The 19,041-nt window shown below is 45.4% G+C and overlaps 1 protein-coding gene across 1 annotated transcript in view; it reads left to right on the forward strand.

The window, feature by feature from the left end:
- The first annotated feature begins 1,317 nt into the window (after positions 1-1,317).
- LOC119176970 (uncharacterized protein CG3556) overlaps positions 1,318-19,041 on the forward strand; it is a 165,578-nt gene continuing 147,854 nt past the window's right edge. The window contains exon 1 of the mRNA XM_075878332.1: positions 1,318-1,541. Within this exon, the coding sequence (XP_075734447.1) occupies positions 1,436-1,541 (106 nt within the window). The 5' untranslated portion in view covers positions 1,318-1,435. The remainder of the gene's footprint in view (positions 1,542-19,041) is intronic.

The following is a 19,041-nucleotide window of genomic DNA, read 5'->3' on the forward strand; positions in this document are numbered from 1 at the left end:
GTGTACGAGTGCTTTTACATTGTAAATTGTGATCACTGTGAAAACCACATACTGTTGTAAATGCTGCCCAAAAAACGCTGCAAGTAATGGAACTCTGAAGTGTATCTCGCATATGCGGGTAACGTTTTGTAAAAGAGCGCATCCTGACATGGCATACACGTGAGCACGAACCCAGTTTCTTTGACGAAAGCTTGACTGATTGTGTAGCAACACAAAAAAGTGAGAATGCACTACACCGAATACGACGTACTTTGGCTCCAAGCTACTGTCATATACAGGCTTTATTAAGACTACAGAAGGCAGTACCCGTCTTCAAGGGATCAGGGCATTTACTGCTCTACGGCTTTTGGTTTGTACATGGTAGATGGTATGTGATGGTGTGTGCAATAGCACAAACTTTTTTTTCTGACCCAAATTCAAGAGCAGACGTACCATACGAGGCCCAGTAATGTGATATTCGAATCTCTTTGTCTTCGTGATGGTGCATCCTCCTGGTAGTATTTTTAGTTCCGCATGTGACAGCTATGGTTAAAATCTGTCTTACAAATAAGCCGCTACTCGCGAACGCTTGAATTTTAAATACTTTTAAGAAAACAAGATAATTATCTCAGGCTTGCTAGCAAAAAACGAGCGTCTAAGCTTGCGTTACAGATACTTCTGGCAGGAATGTCTTAGTGCTTGCAAAATTCAGATTTCATACACAAAGGCTATCCTTTCAGGAGAATGGGACAAACGGAGCGAGGAAACTATACACAATATGGCAGCCCGAGTACCTTTTTCATTTGCCATGTGTGTGTATGAGAGCTTTATAAAAAAAAGAACTGTGCAGTATTTCTCACAAAGTGGTAGAACAAATTGTGTTCCGCCAAGTAACAGTACTGTTAGCAAGTAGCGTCTGCAGGAAACTTATCGAAAATACGTATGCGTCATAGAAATCAGCATAATTCAGGTGCGTGTGTGTGCGTGCGTGTGTGAGCGCGTGCGTGCGTGCGCGCGAGTGAGTGAGTGATTGGGTGAGAGAGTGCGTGCGTCCGTGCAATTGTTTGTTCGTTACAGGTACGCGTTTTTCAGTAGCCACGAGTTTGAAGTGTGGGTGTGCAGTAATTTCTTTGGACGGGAAACAACAATTCGCGTAACGGCACACTTCCTGATGCCAGGGCGACGACCCTGCCTTTGGCACATCTACGTAAAATCGCGAGCCTCCTAAGAGGGCAAAAACCAAGGCGTGATAAAGACACCAAGAAAAGAAGATGCAGAGAGATACTCCAGGCAGTGAGAGCATCTACCCTATCGTGCTCGCGATGGGTTTCGCTTCTCAGTTGCAGTAGCCATCTGATAAGAGGACGACAGTCGCTGGCCCTCGAAGCGCTGTTCACTTGACAACAGAGGAGCTTGCTCAATCCGTGGAGATCCACTGGGTGCACGGAGAGACATCATGAAAGAAAGAGTCCACGACCCCGCTGGTGCCCCGGCTCAGCGATCCCTTCTACTTGCTCTTCTCTGCATTGTTCCGCCACTGGCCGTGAATGGCTTTCAGCTCGGTGAGTGGTGTCGTCGTGACTTTCGCACTTTTTTCTCTCCTTCCAACGCCTAGCAGGAGCGCCAATTTCCACCCGAAGTGCGCTTTTCGCCTTTTCCGTGGTTCAAATGGGATTAAGTTTTCGCTCGATAAGTTCCCAGCCTCGCACCTTCTTTTTGTTGTTGTTGTGTCCAGCCGCAAGCGCAGGAGCGCGTGCGTAAACCACGGCGCTTCGCGCTCCGACACGCACCTCGAGCGCCAATTACCGCATCGGGCGGTAGCGACAACGATTCAGACGCTGTTGCACGGCGCTGGGCCAAATGCAGAGAACGCATAAGGAAGTTCTTTACGGTCCGTTACGGCCCCGAAGAATTGTCGAAATCGTTTGGGTTACGGACCAAGAATAGACAAGATTGGTTTGTGAACGATGACAATTTGGGCGCTTGTAGGTGTGCCGGGCATCCTTTTTTATTTCATTGTTCACCGTTGACAATTGTTCTCGGCAATACGTAGTTGCCATCATGCCACAAAAAACTGTCTGAGCGAACTGTGCAAAATAATCATTAAATAAGCGCAGCACACACTCCATTTTTATTAGTAGAACACGAGCGTGAACTTCAACATGTGTGTCCGGATTTGCCACAGTTTTTAATCGAACTATTTATTCTTGAAAATTACGTTTTTGGTTTTCTTTGATAATTTTTTACACATGTTTAGAGGACATGTTAGGGCTTTCGCTGGTGGTGGTTACTCCTATCTTCATTACGTGCATAATTAGGAACAAAAAAGATGAACATGTATAGAGAGAAAATAAAAGACAAAGCAGTAAAAATATACATAAAAATAGAAACCGAAACATTTTCCAAGTTCCCCACATGTATAAAGAAAGGCACTGAAGACCCTAGTAAAGTTACGTAAACAAGACAAGGCGGGCAGAACGGTCTGCATAGCCGCATGTAAGTCCTGCACTTACCTACATTACAAAACACCGTGAGAAACACCTAGAAAATCAAAGTTATCATTTATGGTTTTCTTTTATATCGGCGTTGGGAGGTACCTAAAGGCTGCATCAGCCTTAATTTGCGTGACTTAGGAGAAACGAGATAAAATAACTATAAAATTCCTATGATGTATGCTTTTTAAGATTTATTAGTGAACTTTATATTGATCGCAGTGAACTTTATATATTATTGATATTAGTGAACATTATATTTATATTGATGCTTGTATGGCGAAGTTGGAGTCAGTCAAATTAATGCACAGCTCTTCTTAGTACAATTCTACCAGCATGATTCTTCTGCGAGATATCCGGATTGCAAGTTAAGTGGCAGTTCACATGATTACGCATTCATGACAATCATGACTGCCGCAAAGCTCCTCCCTGATTTGACACGAACGGATTAAAGATTGTACGTTTTCTGTAGCTTAATGAGCTGGTAGTATCGATGAACGACTGCGCTGTGTGGCTTAAGAACGACGCAGTATTCTATTAAAAAGGATCGTGCAAGATAGATTTCTATTCGGCACGTAATTGTGGGACTCATACTGCTACGCGTGTGCATTATCACCCGTGTTTTCCGCAGTTTCTCTTATCTCGGCAAAGTGGCTCCTCTATAGTTACACCCTGCGTCATTGCCTGTTTCAATTGCTCTTCCGGCTTCTCCGAGATTTCGCTTCGTGATCCCAAAGTCAAAAGATAACCTTGACTTTGCCCCGTTGTAAGACTGAATGCCGCACGCAGCAACTCCGTCCCACAGCAGGAAAGAGCTTTGCACCAATCCTCACTCTCTGGAATGTGTAATTATGAGAACGGCTTTGTAGCTCAACCTATGGTAGCACCGAGATGCCGAAAGAATTCGGCTGAGTGTATCCAAGTGGAAACTCCGGCAGCATCTTACTTTTCCATACAAACGTATCCGCCTACTGCCGTCGCTACAATGAACATACTTGAATTTTAGCTAACTGAGCGGCTGACGGTGAAGATTATAATCATATTCTGTGTTGACCTGGTAAAACAACTTCTTTGCGAAGTGATATTTACATACAAGGAAGCGCCTAGTTATGGAAAAATCATGCAGCTTAATTTTATTCACCATGTAAAGCAAAATCAATCATGACTCATTGCTCCTCTAAAATATACGCTCAAAATTAAAAAATCAAAAACTTTAATTTGTCTCATATTTTTGTATGTTCGAAAAAGTTTCAATACCATATGCCACTTTTTTTTAGCTTCATTATTGGTTAGGACCTAAGTATATTTGTCAGAATGAGAGGTGGACGTTCTATAAGAGCGTTATGTTTTTTTTTCTGTTCTTGCCTTGCCGAATTGCATCGTGGGCGCACTAGAAAAGCTCTTTTACATCCTCTATAGTCGGTCATCCAAACAACAGAAAAAAAGGCAGAGGCCTCAACCGATGTAAAGTACCGATTAATTTCGCTTCCTTTGGTGCTTTGCCTGTCCAGCCCTCACCACCAATTGACCACTGCGATAACGCAAGCGGAGCAGAGGCCAGTTCATTGAGAAGCGCTTAAACGAATATTGTAATGACATTGCTTCATTAACCTCGCGCTGGCGCCGTATTTATAATTTAATTTGCACCCCGGCACACAAATATTTCCCTTACTTTCATGTTGGGGAAAGTAATCACGAAATCAATTAAAATGGCAGGCAAAAAAAGTAGCGTGGTCACGTGACAGCGTTAGTAGAATTCAAAGCGACCATGGTGTCTAGACTGAAATAGCGAATGAATTCCTTTTCCCTATATAACTGCTTGTGGTGCGGGCGTCTGCTATAAACGCTCATGCACAGTCCCTCCCAGCTACTTGCTTACAACTAGATATCTACAACCATTCATTAAAATTTAAAAGTGTGCAAGTATCAAAATATCTCTTCCGTTCATCTATCGTTATATAATTATTTCATCAAGTACGCGGCCTTTTCAATCTTTCGGAAAGTTTGGTATACTTACTGCCGCAACTTTTCAATAAACATAAATGGCTGCTTTTTGCATGAAATTTTCATTATAAAACATTGTTTCGAAACAGTATGAAATATTGAGGTTGCCATAAGCTGTACAGCTTCAAAAGGCTCAAGTGACAAAAGAAAAAGTATTTTCAGCACGCGGCTGCAGGCTTAATTATCAGCCGCGTTTCCACGAAGCTGAACCACGAAAGTGGTCGTGTACTTTAGGGCGAACATTAAAAACCGCAAATATAAAATATTCCACAGGTACTTATACCACGGCGTACAATGGTCCGTTGAGCAGTTTAGGCAGGTTAACAAACTAGTTTATAGTTTAGTGTACCGTTTATTCAGTGAGAGTGGAGGGCTCCGGAAATTTCGACCACCAAGAACCCCAGGTGGTCGAAATTTCCGGAGCCCTCCACTACGGCGTCTCTCATATTCACATGGTGGTTTTGCGACGTTAAACCCCACATATCAATCAATCAATTTCAGATATCCGTATGAAAATCTGGAATAAATAACCAACCTACCATGCTTCTGTAAGTTACGAGAGAAGGATTCATAAGCCCGCTTTAACTCCCATTACGGCAGATATAAAAACGCGTGACAGAACCTAGCCCATCTGTTCTCGTTGCTTTATATAGTAGCAAAATTATTCAATGTTCGCGATAACCCTCTATTCGCGAGCTGCTCGTGCCACTACACACGAATGAACTAAAGGCAGCGGTGTGTTCTTTTGACAGAAGAAAACTCCCTGCGTGTTTCCGCAGACGACGATAAACTCTCCGCACAATCATGGCAGTGCCCTTACACTGTTCCGTCACCCATATTCTGCGGCCGTTGTTGGACAGAACCACGGATTAGGTGTTCGCTTACAATGCTACTAACACAGGTTCGCTCCCTAAATGTGGCTTGAGTTTAGTTTTTTTCAAGCGGCTATCGTATTGAAGTCTGCCAAGGGCAAAATTCTAGCCTAAGAATAATCTCGCATTAATAGAAGAAAAGAGAACCAAAGGCAAGGCTCATGTTTTCTTTTCTACCTCGCCGTAGTGGTCTAGTGGCTAAGGTACTCGGCTGTTGACCCGCACGTCGCGGGACCGAATCCCGGTTCCGCCGGCTGCATTTCCCATGGAGACGAAAATTCTATAGGCCCGTGTGCTGAGATTTGGGGGCACGTTAAAGAACCCCAGGTGGTCAAAATTTCCGAAACCCTCCACTACGGCGTCTTTAATAATCATATGGTGGTTTTTGGCCGTTAAACCCCACATATCAATCAATCAATCAATCAATGTTTTCTTTTCTTTCGCACTCATAACGTGAGCATATTTAGTGGGAAGGTTGGTGTACCGACAATAATTGCCGAATCGGCCAGCCGTTATCGGAAACTGTAGGGAGCCTGAACTGAGATATCGAACATGCACCAGCAGCTTTGGAAGTTCATTTCGCTATCAGCACGCCCTCACAATTTCGGGGTCAAAAAATGAAGCGGACGAGGTTTATAAATGTTTATGCTACAGAAAAGGCTGCCCCTGCACAGACCGTACCCAAATATACCGGTTAGCCATAACGCATATGCCGTTAAGGCGATGTATACCGAAGCTGAATTGGAAGCCGCCGCACGCGTAGAAGTGCAAGCGATGTTCAGTATATCGACAAAGATTGCGTGGGATTTCGTGGCCACACATATCGCGGCAAAAATGCCGTGCAAGGCGACAGGATATACATTTTTTCGGAAATGTGTATTAGCCGGGTCTTCGTTCATGGCGTTGATTGATATGTGGGGTTTAACGTCCCAAAACCACCAATTGATTATGAGAGACGCCGTAGTGGAGGACTCCGGAAATTTTGACCACCTGGGGTTCTTTAACGTGCACCCAAATCTGAGTACACGGGCCTACAACATTTCCGCCTCCATCGGAAATGCAGCCGTCGCAGCCGGGAATCGAACCCGCGACCTGCGGGTGTTCATGGCGTCTTCGAGAGTCTAGCGCAGATGGAAAGCGCAATCCCTAGAGAGGGAAGCTTGACGTTCACCAATATTATTATATCACCTATAGTTTCACGTCCCAAAACAACGATATCATTTTCAGAGATGCCGTGATGCAGGGCTCCGGTAGTTTTGACTATCAATTGTTTTTATAGTGCACCGACGTCACACAGTTCACGGGCCTCAACCATTTCGCCACCATTGAAATGCGACTGCCTCGGTCGGGATTCAATACGCGAGCTTCGGTTCAGCATACATAGACACTGTTCCATCGAGGTGGACAAGCTTAACGTTTCCTTATTATGATTGTTGCCCGGCATATCTCTGTATATATGGTGCCCTCGACGAAGGGTGCAGGGTGGTAGAACGCAGTACTGTAGAATTCTCTGTTGTGGAGGTTACAGTCTCTATCGTCACGTTACCGGTAGCAGGAAAGAGAAAAAAAATGGCTTGAGCGTCATTTGTTCAAAGCTCGCGAAAACTAACACCATGTGGAAAACCACCTGTTCCATACTCCATAACACATAGACAGTTCGCGTTGTCTACCGGTCGGCCTCGTGAAGCACCACCACAGCTGCCTTGCCTCACATATTAAAAATAGGCGATACGAACGCGTAAATGCCAGTGGCCACCCACCACCGATGTTTAGGAGCAAATCATTCGTCGACTACTAACAGCGCTTTTCTCACTTTCTACTTTGTGAATCCAGGGCCACCAGTTACTTGAAGAAAAAACTCAATCACAAGCGCAGTTTGAGAGTTACATTAGTTTTCAATTTAACTGTAGTAAAGTGTCAAAACACTGTCAAGGCGAAATGCCTCCCAGCACCGTAATAATAGAACAGAGAAGCAAACAAGCTGTTACCTGTATTCAAGCGGAGATCACAGACTTCGCACTCCCAACAGTTATTGGTGCTGACTGGAGGTGCGAAGCAGTGATGCATGTTCTTCACCGAAGCGCAGTTTTCAACCAAGATGCCGAAGCGCTGTTTTCAACCAACAACTGTCAACCCTGTCATGCTCCATCTGCGAACAACGCTGGCATGCCAGGCGGAAAAGGAAGTTTTGACAATATTTTCATGAGACACTCGAAAACTTCTCTAAAGTGCAACGAGCAAGATCGGAGGACCACGGCAAGAACACAGCATGGCGCACAATGACGGAAGTGAGCTGTATTCCTTTAGTGACGCATTACATGCACTCGTGGGGAAAGAAGTTCTACTCGACCAATCAATAGCTGCCTCAGACAATCCAGCCTTTACCTGCTGGCTTCATCGCCCGATTCGATAACATATCACGCGTTCGTTTCGTCATGGCTACGTGATAAGTGGCAGGTCAAGCTTATGCTGTCTCAATATAGGCGTCACGGGTTTGGTGCCATGTCTCATTTCGATTGTCCATGGACGTTTCTCTTCAAATTTACACTGATTTGACTAAAACAAATGTACGCTTGACACTAACAAAAAAACTGAGTAGTCATATACGTTTTAACCCTTAGTAGATTCACCTATCTTTTTACACCGTGGTATGAAAACCGGCTGCGGCCCCGCCGTGGTATTCTAGTGGCTACTCGGCTGATGACCCACAGGTCGCGGGATCAAATCCCGGCTGCGGTGGCTGCACTTTCGATGGAGGCGAAAGTGCTGTGGCCCGTGTGCTCATATTTGCGTGCACGTTAAAGAACCCAAGGTGGTCGAAATTTCCGGAGCCCTCCACTACGACGTCTCTCGTAGTCATATAGTGGTTTTGAGACGTTAAACCCATCATATCAATCAAAACCAGCTGTGGCGTATTGACCTAAACTACAATAAATTTTGTCAATCAAATTTACTAAACTCAAGCCAGTAGTTTGCTTTAAAAAATTGCGCCATATGTGTCTCACTGACACATATGGCATTGTCGAGGTGTTGTCGATCAACACGTGCCTACTTTTCATGCGGTATATGATACAAAAAACAATATTTCTATGCATGGCGATGCACATCATGCACAAAAAGGAAACGGAACGAATTCAACCATCTGAAAGCGCAGCGAAAGCATTTTAACACCGATATATTTTTGAACCCCCCTCAAAATTTGGCCTGGAAGTGTATACCCGCGATCGATTGCGCAATTCTAATAAGTCTCAAGTTAGTTATTCAAGCGAGAATAGTCCCATATCGCAGTCAAATTCCTAATTTATACCAGTTTCGGTGGCATCTTCATCGAATAATATCATCGCGAATGGCATCCGGTTGGGGCAGTATAGTCTTTGAGCAGCCGTGACAAGTCGGGTCACACTGCCAACTAATGATAATGGGATGGAAAAGAATCGAAAGAATAATTTCGCGAATTGTGCTGGTTTCATAACATACTAACTTACACTTTGTAAGAGACCAGTGTGTGCGAGGTGAATGCTGTACAGCAAAGAAGCGATAGGAAATTCAAGTACTGTATAACAACCAACGACGCCCGCGCGAGGCCAGAAAATTGTGAAGACCTTAAAACTGTGAAAAAGCAGGAGGTCATTGAAAAGCATAATAGCAGGACGTATTTTTTTTTCTTTTTGCAGACTACCTTTTTTTTTTTTGGAAGGAGCGTGTAAGTGCTATTAGGATGAAATGATAAATTGAAAACGTAGCGGGAAATTGCTGCCCGAAAAATTTGCCTTAGGTGTTTCTGCCGTGCGCGTTTAAGCCCAAGAGCGTAAAAAGAAAGCCAATTGGAGTTTCGTCTTAGCACTTAACGTTTACGGTGGTCCATTTTCACTCAGTGAATATTAAAAGAACAATTGAAAATACAAATTATTTGCAATTATTCGTCTTCGTCCCTGCTGATGCCCTGGGGCGAACTCTTTGCGCCACGCGTTCAGTTTCGAAAATGAGGGCGACGGCAAACCGGAAATGAACCGTGTCACTACCTTGGAGAATTCAATCGTTGGTATTTAGGGATCTGACGCAATCGAGCTGAAACAACGATATTCGTAATGTCCTTTTTTTTTGTTTTCATGACTTTCAAACACCGCCAACCCTGTAGCAGAAACTATAGCGCGACGCGTAGATTCTATCGTCAACGTCTAGACGGGTGTTATTCAAGTTATTTCACTGCTGTACCTCTTGCGCATTATTTATTAAGCTATAGTATACATGTGCAGAGACATGTAGCAAGTTACACTAATTAATAAGTGGCAGGCTATAGTTGTGATCTGACTATAACAATTTGTGGGTAGACTGCTATTAAAAAGACCACCATCTGGACAAGTCTGTGTATAATTATCTTTCTTTCAGGCTTAGCTATGCCTACTACTAAGCACGTACAAGGAACTCATGCGTGGGTATTGTTCTTTAACGCCATCCCTAAGAAAAGCCGGATTCCTTCGACCAATAAGAGTGGAGCTCAGTGGTTAATAAATTCCGTAAAACTTCATGGTTTAGAAGGACCGACATCATTGTCGAGAATGTCGAATTTTTTTTTGTCCGTGTTTCTTGAAGCAGGAAGTTCAGACTATGTGATAAAAAAAGTTTGTCTCACCCCGCCCACGTGAGAGTGCCTAAAGTAAAGGCGGGGAAACAAAACAACCGGTACTACGTAATATTTGGTTCCGTTGCGGAGCCACGCGGCACCTTGACGCAAATTTTATGCCACTTATTGATCCGAACGGACTGCGAGAGCATTGTTGAAGTACTGAAGGCTCAACTATGCTGGAAGTTTTACTGCTGGAAAACAACATCAGTCATAAGACAAGTAGCCGAACCTAACGTGAGCAAGTGTCTCGCGCATCTTCCATTGTGGCCTGCGTGATTAGCTTCGGCTGCTCGGCGTCGCTTTTGACAGTTGCGGAAACTACGCTTCTACAGTACTACTGTTGCAAATGACACGGCATACCAAAGATTACGTCATTGCACTTGCGTAGAGTCTCCAGACACCCGCCAGCCTCCACCGCTGTTTTGAAAAAACAAAATACCATTTGCGTTCGTTTTTAACAACACCGGAATCGCAATTCGAATTAAGCTGTTAACAAACTAAGTACACACTCGAATCATATTTAATGTGCTTCAGCGTCCCCATAAGAGTCGGTTCACGTTACCGGCAACCATGCCTCGCCGTTGAGGTTCTCAGGCAGCCGCGTGCGGCGGTTTTATTCACGCCCGTCTGCCGTTCTTTGCCGTTTCAAACATGGGTCCAAGAACCATTTTTGCGCCGTTTGCCGTTTTCCGGACAGTGACGTAGCCAGTCAGCGACGGAGGAGCGACATGGCTGAGCCACGTCGTGTGCTTTCGCCTCTCTGAATTGTCTGCGTCTGCCGCGGGGCACTTCGAGCTGCTTGCTTCTTGTTTCGCGGTTTTCGCGCGATGTCGTACGTGTTGTTCCCAGACTGCGTTCCAGCAGTGAATATAGCATTTTCGCCTTTCCGGTATTCGCAAAAGCGCACAGCACTTCAAAACAACGTCCCCAATTTAGGTGTTTGCACAAGTGGCGCCAGCTATCCAGCCTTAGCAACAACAAACAAACGCATAATGTATGCCCTACGAAATTCGGGAAGGCTTGCTTAGGCCTAGAACATCAATTATTTGAGTATGGTTCTCACAAACGGTGCCGACTCGATTCGAGCACTGTGTTGTCCAGCTAGAAGACACGAGTCTAAAGCGAATGGGACCATCAGTTCAGAGCTTACGAGCTAGAGCGCGCACGGTGGCCGCTTGATAGATTCGAGGCGGACGACAACTGCCTTCGGAAGGGCAGCCACGTTTGTCAGAGGATCTTGCCGTGCAATTCGGACAGCTCTCCTGCGGGCGGTGCTGGCCGCTGATGTAGGGCACCGCGCCGCTACGGAAGGCTTGCCACTAGCGTGAACCGGCCCTAACAGAGAATTTAGGTGGTATGCTGCCGCGCAAAGATCAGTGAGGCCGGCTCAATTACATTCAACCCGTGCATTAATACAGCGATGGGTTTTCTTCGTAGTTCTCATAGTAGCGACAAGCAGACTGTCGCGTTCATTTCGCTACCATCTTATTTACCATACCCGCCGGAACAAATCAGTGCAGGCACTATTCATTCGTACGCAGAACGTTTGCAAGCACTGAAATCTAGGTACGGAACCAGGTATATAGCCCGAATTTCTCTTTAGTTTTCGTATTTCGTAGGCAAGGCTTGAGATTCATTGTGCCAAATAAATACGTAACAACTTATCATCACCGTCAACCTATCTGATGTCTACAGCATGACGAAGGCTTCTTCAATTGATCTCCAATGAACCCTGCGATGCGTGCACTGACTCCATTTTGGACATATTTGCAAGATGTTTCAGCACGCCAACAAAGGAAAAAGGACAGGGTAGACAGAAAGAGTGCTCTTTCTGTCTTCCTTGTCCTTTTTCCTTTGTTCGCGTGCTGAAACATCTTGCAAATATGACTACGCACGAACTAGCCCAAGCTTCCACTCTTGTAAGTTTCATTTCAGAGCCACAATGTTCTCAATTTCGTCTCTCCCTCTAGCCATTTGACGTCCTCAGCTGCTTTATCTGTCTGGGTTTCACCGTTTCAACTGAACATAGCTTTTCACTCCTCAAAACAAGACCTGCTCAGCTCCACTTTTTTAACAGCCATTTAAGCTCGCCGTAATTCAACAAATGATCATCGTATTAAACGGTGGCGCATGTTAACATCTTCCTATTCATGTTCTCTTCGTCTGCTTCGCTCTCAGAACACGTGTACCACTTCTCTAGCGTGGCCAGCAATGATCGATATATATATAGAAAGAAAGAGAAATAAACGAATTCCTCTGGGGGCGGGGAAATCCAAACCCGCATACCCACGAACCAACGGCGAACATCTTGACCACAGATCTATACGGACGCCCTAAGGGAGCAAAGCATGACCTTGTATAGTGTTGTATAGGGACGTGGTTGGAAAGGGAAGTGAGTACAAGGGAGAATAAATGTTGGGGTGAGCAGGAGGGAAGAGAGTAATTGACAGCATGTAAAGTGTGAGAGAGGTAGAAATAGAGAGCAAGAAATGTGAAAAGAGACACAGAAAAATTAATAAGAAAAAGAAAAAAGCAAGCGAGACATATAAAAGTTGGGACAAAAACAAATAAAAAGATAAAAGTATAGAAGAAAAAATTGTCCAAAACAAAAAATAAATAAAAACAAATAGAGAGAAAGGCCTTCAAATAAATGAGAGAAGAAAGAAATTTTTCAGAACATAGCACAGCAGCAAAAGGGAGGCATGAAGGGAAATAACTTTATTATCAGGAGGCGGCGCTTAACTCCCCTCAGAGGGGTGCTCTCGATGGGCCACTTCCATGACAGCACGGGGAGGTTAAACCATCTATGGCCATGTCGCGGGCCCTCCAGACGGGCCTATATGCTGGTCCCCTTTGTCTTCGCTAGTGAGGACATTGTTCCAGTCTGCCTTTGTAGAGGGAAACTTGCTGCTCTCGAGCAACGCAGGGCACTGCCACAGCGTGTGTTGTAAGGTGCATTTTGGGTTGCTACAGCGCGGGCATCCCGGCTTTATGCCATCCATGTATTCAGAACATTCAAGAGGTGATGCATAAGCCTCCGACTCTAACATACGTAGAGTAATTAGCTGAGCTCATGATAAGCGTGAGTGCGGGAGTAGGGACTTCCACCGCTCCATCTAGTAATACTTGTATATTTCATTGAAGCCTAACAAAGAATCTCTGAAGTACGAAGTAACGTCCTCAGCCTCTGAGGGGCTTTCCCCTACGCGGAATGTGAGACTGTGCGTGGGAGTGAGTCAAATTGTTGGCATTAGGAATAGTTCTATGTAGGTGTCGGCCATCAAGTGCCGGGAATCAAATGATGTGTTTTTGTCTTACCAATTGGCAGCATAGGGAACGTGCATGGCTTCCCGACAAGCCGAACCCACCATGAAGGCCAGTGCGGTTGCGCGTGAATCTGTGGGATTGACGGCGCAGTCGGTGCCATCGAGAGCTATGATGCCACAGCGACCTGCTCCGTGTGACTAGCATTTGAATTTATTAAACTCATAGAAAGCAAGTGTTCGCCTTTGATTGTAGTCACTACCGAGACAAACTGGTCTCTATAGCCGTACAATGCTGCGTCAACGAAGGCCACGTTATCCTCCATAGCGGCTGCGGCACTCAGTAGCGCTCGAGCCTATGCCTGACGTATCTCCTCGTTATGTGTGGGATGCGTGTTACGGGGTATCGGGGATACTGTAACGTTTGTTCACAGCTCTTCGAGGAGCCGTCGCGGCATTATTGGGTTACGAAAGGTTTGGGGGTGAGGTGTGCTAGTAACCATCACCCAGCTGCAGTGGAGGGCAGCCTTATCTTTTGAGAGACATTGGAGCTTCTAACATTTCGTTGAAGGTCTTATGAATGCATAGCTCGTTCAGATTGGTCATATGAATGGTGCCCAGTAACCCGAGCACTTTTTTAGGGTTACCGGGCAACACCCACACGACCAAGGCTCTTTGAGCTAGGGAATAAAGTGGAACTGACGCAAAATTTCATGGCCGAAACAGCCTGTGGGGTCAATTCACAGCAACATTCGTAAATAATCTGCAAAATATCAACACCGAATATAACTGGCAAGGTATTTTAAAGGAATTTTGAAGTTTGCGTGAACCCTCCACTCCATCGGGCCACTTCCCTCACGTCACCACGCTGCGGTCAACAAAAATTTATGATTACGTCATAGCCGCATTTTTTTTCTTTTGCCGCGTTTGTCTCCGCAGTCTCTATATCTCGGTGGCTGGTTGCGAGTGCTTGACCGTGGCGCATTCTTAGAAAGTTTTGTGTTTGGTGACTATGCAGTCTCGTTTCCTATTCTAAAATAATTCTTGATGCGGACCGTGGGGGAGTGTGCCACAGTTAAGTGCGCTCGCGTGGTCAAGAGCTGCACATGCTAGGTAGTGACAGTTGCACTAGGTTTTTTGGAGATATCTCAAACTGAAGCGGAAACTAATAAATAATGAGAGACCTGTAATTAATTATTTCTTGCGTGCTGTAGCAAACGTTGTGTCGTGTCATGACTAACAGGCCTACAGCAACACATTGCGGCAGAAAAACGAGAGGCCAAAGTTTCTGTGTCAGTACCCCGTTAAGTCAGCGCTACATACGCTCTAAGAGAAAAGGGTGTTAAAAGCGTGTGTAGTTGGTCCAGGTCTAACAGTTAGTCCTCACAGACAGCTCAAGAGACTAACAATTAGTCCTCACATTTGCTCCTTAGCAGGAGACCGCCAGTCTCACAAATCACACCAAAAGACTGACATTTAGTCCAACCATTTAAACCTTATTGGGCCACCGTTAGTCCCCACATATACACCTTGCCGGGAAACCGTTAGTCTTCACAGTTGCACATCGCCGGGCGAACGGTCGGTCCACTCAAATACTCCAATCGGATGAACCTTTTTATCACCAGTTCAAATATTGTTTTTGATTTACTCTCCACCAGGCCTAATACTTTTTTCACCTGTTTTTCTGTGCAGTCAAAAACAAATGGCGCGGAATAGAACACGCAAGAAATTATTTAGCCTCCTGTGTGTCACTGCTTTCGCAGTCACTGCAACAACGAAAGACAAAACTGATGCATTGAAATCTTTTATTTTTTTCTCTACACATGAAGTTTCTCCATTCTTTAGGAGAATTTGAAGTGAAACGTACAAGTCTGGCCTCGTAGTCACATCTTGTACAGTCCTTGTGAACCTCCTCCGACGGAAGCGATAGATGACAGTCATTGCAGACGCTAGCGCACACGGCCACTGCCTTCTGCACGGTGTGTGCCCAAGCACAATAATATTGTAAGAATAGTTATTCAGACGTTACAAAGGATGAATATGCATAAGTATGACAAATACGTGCAAGGTGAGATAAAAACAAACGTGTGAAATAGGACATGTAAATCATTACACCGTGATGTCACACATCCTTAAAGACGCATTTCAATCCCCGTAGCGCAACGGCTTAAGTGCGGTTGGCATTAGGAATGCCTCGGAGTTATGACCGCGAACCATCGAACCACCAGTGAGGAAACGAGTTCTAAACGAGCACCGCCATTCAGCTCGAGCAAGTGAACGAAAGACCAGACACGGCGTTGAACGCGGAGCGTCTGTCGCCAGGGAACCTCGAAGAGGAAGGTGACCGTACGCTGGTCCGCTGCCACAAACAGCGCCGAGTTGGTTTTGGAGCGAGCGCCTAAAAAACCGACGGTAATGCGGCCTTTTTCTGCAAACTCGAGCGAGTGCAGCTAGCAAACGCGAGTCCGCCACCATGGCAGCCGCCAATGGTCGGCGCCAAACTGCTTGTGAGTGATTGGCGCGGAAGCCAATTGTAATGGCGACCAATTTTCACAGATTCAGTAACAACGCCCCGCTAGCCCGGGCCAGTGCATTTAAAGCACGCGACATACTACAACCTGGCTCGTTACGAGCAACCGCAGCGTCTTTTGGACGACTCACAAAACAGCGACGAGGTCTCCGCCCAATATCTTCAGCCCACAGCTCATCACGGCGGCGAAGACAGGCGAGCACTCGATGAGCGAGCGTACGGGCGGCCGAGGGCATTGGCGGCCAATTTCCGAGCGGTCAAAAAGCACAGGCGATCTACAGACACCGAAGCCGACAGTCGTGGTGCATTTCGTGCGTGCAATATACAAAACGACAGAGCCCGTTTCTGGCAAGCACGATCCATATCGCACACCCGACAAGCACGGCAGAATAGAGAGTGATCACCAACTTGTGAAAGAATCCAGCGCTGATTTCTTCCCTGAGTCAGACTGAAATAAGGTATCTGACAGGCCTGCTGTCTTCTCGGCCGCCATGTTGGCCTTCATTTCTAACCGGTGGTGTCGGGAGTTAGTCGTGACCATCTTGACTAAGACAGAGATATACAGTGCGGTGTGGCGACTTGTCGAGACCAGCTCTACAATTCATGGGTGCGGCGAAACAAAAGCAGAAGCGCACACTCATCTAAGCGTACACACAAAAAAAAAACCGCGGCGTAAATCCTAGATTGTCGAGCTCTCTGAGCGCGACGCAACGCATTCAGTCACCAGCGAAACCGGAGGGGGGGGGGGGGGGGGACTGAGCCAGGAGAGAGGAGGACAGCTAGTTTCCTCGACAGCGGTTTTCGCACGGCCTGCATCTTTCATGCGCTTCATCCCTTTGCATGGATGGAGACTAAGTGGTCTGCACGCGGCACACATTCCTCTGTGGTTACTCCTCAATGGTCCATCCGTTCATCACGAGCGCCTATTGGGGTTCGTTATTCCTTTTTCCGTTAATTTTGCCTTAGAGTGTTGGTGCTCATCAGCTCCACTGTTTCTTCAGCATTGTACATCCAGTGCAAGCAACGCTGATTTTTTCCCTTATACCAACTGGTATTATGACTATCCCTCTTTGTTCTCTGATTCAGTGTCTTGTCTTCTTAAATCTTGACATTGCGCCTGTCACGTCCACTTCCTTCACATGCTGTGAGGTTCTAAACTTCTTCACGAGGTTTTTCGCTAATCCCCAAGTTTTTGCCCCATGTTATACAACTTGTAAAATGCAATAGCTGTAAGCATTCTACCTTATTGACCATTGTAAGCTGCCCGTTATGAATTAAGGCTGTCTACCATTTGCGCACTAGCCCTTCCTTAGTGTTCGGTGAATGTATTTTACATGAGTAGGCTCCCGTATTAGTATTTGACCTAGATATACATGCTGTTCTACTTATTCCAGTGTCCGTTTGTCTATCGCAAGATCTCGTTATTTTGCCGTACCACCTAGTATTAATTTTTCTCCAACCTATTCATTGCTTACCTTATTTTAACACTTGCTCGGATTAATATTCAATTTTTTTCGATTCATCAGCGTAATCAGTGCAAAGAATCACGTCGCCTGCAAGATGAAAGAGGCTCAGCTATAATCTCTCAATTCTTGTAACAATTTCTTCCTAACCTATATTCATTAAAACATGCATTCAGAAATTTCAAATCGTAACAATGGAGACAATATATCTTTTTTTAGGTCCACCTTTCTCCGATCTTGGTTACTCAGTTTTCTCGAAAAGGAGAAATTCGAGTATTCGTCGACGCGATGTATTCAAACCTGTTGATATAGCTCGTGAGTCAAATTACCTTTTTGTTACGTTTGAATGCTTTGTTAAGGGGCGATTTTCAACACGAAAGCTTTTAAGTTTGGGGTCCACAGAGACTTTACTGACGTACTTCCACCACGGATATGACATTGTAAGGGTTTACATGAACAGAATACAAAGAAAAACAAAAAAAGGATCGCAATTTAGGAAGACCTGTGAGTGGAACCCACACCCTCTCCGTATACGGTAATATGTACCAGGCCGACCACAAATTTCGACGTGGCGCATTTGGAAAGGGCACTTAAGACATGCCTTATATATCTGCCGCTCCTCTTTATAGCTGCGCTCTTGGTATGTGATGGTGGTGACAGTGCCCACGAGCGCAGAAGAGAAGCGCTGTGTTATGACACTAACTAGCAGCGACAGAGAACGCTTAGGAAGTTGAAGGACTACGACACGGCACCTCGATGCCAGCATTAGAACAGACGCCAGCATCAGGGCTACCTACTAACGCCACCTAAGTGGCATTGACCCTACTCCTAACAACGGAGCGTGGCTGGCGTGGCCTCCACACTTACAGCTCCAGCAAAGTTTCAGGAGCTAACCTAGAAGGCCACAAGTTATTACACTCAGTGACGGCACAGTTACATGCGTTGTCTTTCACGTTGTGCTATCTTGCGCAGCCTCCATGTCCCCTAACGGTGTTTATCTGCGATGTACTCATACAATGTATTGTTTCATTAGGCGCGATGAACTGCTTCTTTAAGCACCGCCCACAAACAACGGCGTCGATGAATGAATGTCGCGCAATAGATTTTGGTGCAATGAGGGGCAAGCCAGGAGGACGCTAGAAGCTTCACGCGTTGACGGCTCAAGCTGAAAACTCCTCCTCTCGCGTTTCCAAAGTTGAGCTCATCGCGACCTAAATGGCTGACATACACACACCGAAACAGGACCGAAATCATCGTGCCCCTACCGAATTGGCCCACGAGAAAGACACTCCCCGCTAACACGAAGCCGCACGCGAAGTGCATGCACAGGACTATCTACAACCCGTAAATAATGCTTTGTTCGATGTAGTGGATGGTAAAATCATAAAGCAATTTAGTGAAAACCCTCTCGGCTTCATTTGCATAGTTTCAGAACGCATGTAGTTCATGTATGATTTTCTCGATGCTCTAATAAATGTGTTCCCATTGCGAGTCATTGCTTGTTGTGATAAAGCAGAAGTGTCGCCAGGCGTCAACATGTTGCGTCAACGTGTAAGGGTGCTGTAGCTGCGAAAACACCAATATACATTTTATATATATTTGCATGCTAAACATATTAAACTACTTCTTTAAAGACACGTTTTAATTTCATGTGTCATATCGATTCCTGTACCAGAGGGACCAACCATACTTTTGTTATTCAGCAGACTCCTTGATCAATGAATATAGCATGAATCTAATCTATTATACATTAAACTTTCCTGAAGCCCCCTCTCTCTCTATTTCTCTAAAGCACAAGTGCTTCGCTTACC

The sequence above is a fragment of the Rhipicephalus microplus genome, chromosome X, assembly GCF_043290135.1.
Source record: "Rhipicephalus microplus isolate Deutch F79 chromosome X, USDA_Rmic, whole genome shotgun sequence".
NCBI lineage: Eukaryota > Metazoa > Arthropoda > Arachnida > Ixodida > Ixodidae > Rhipicephalus > Rhipicephalus microplus.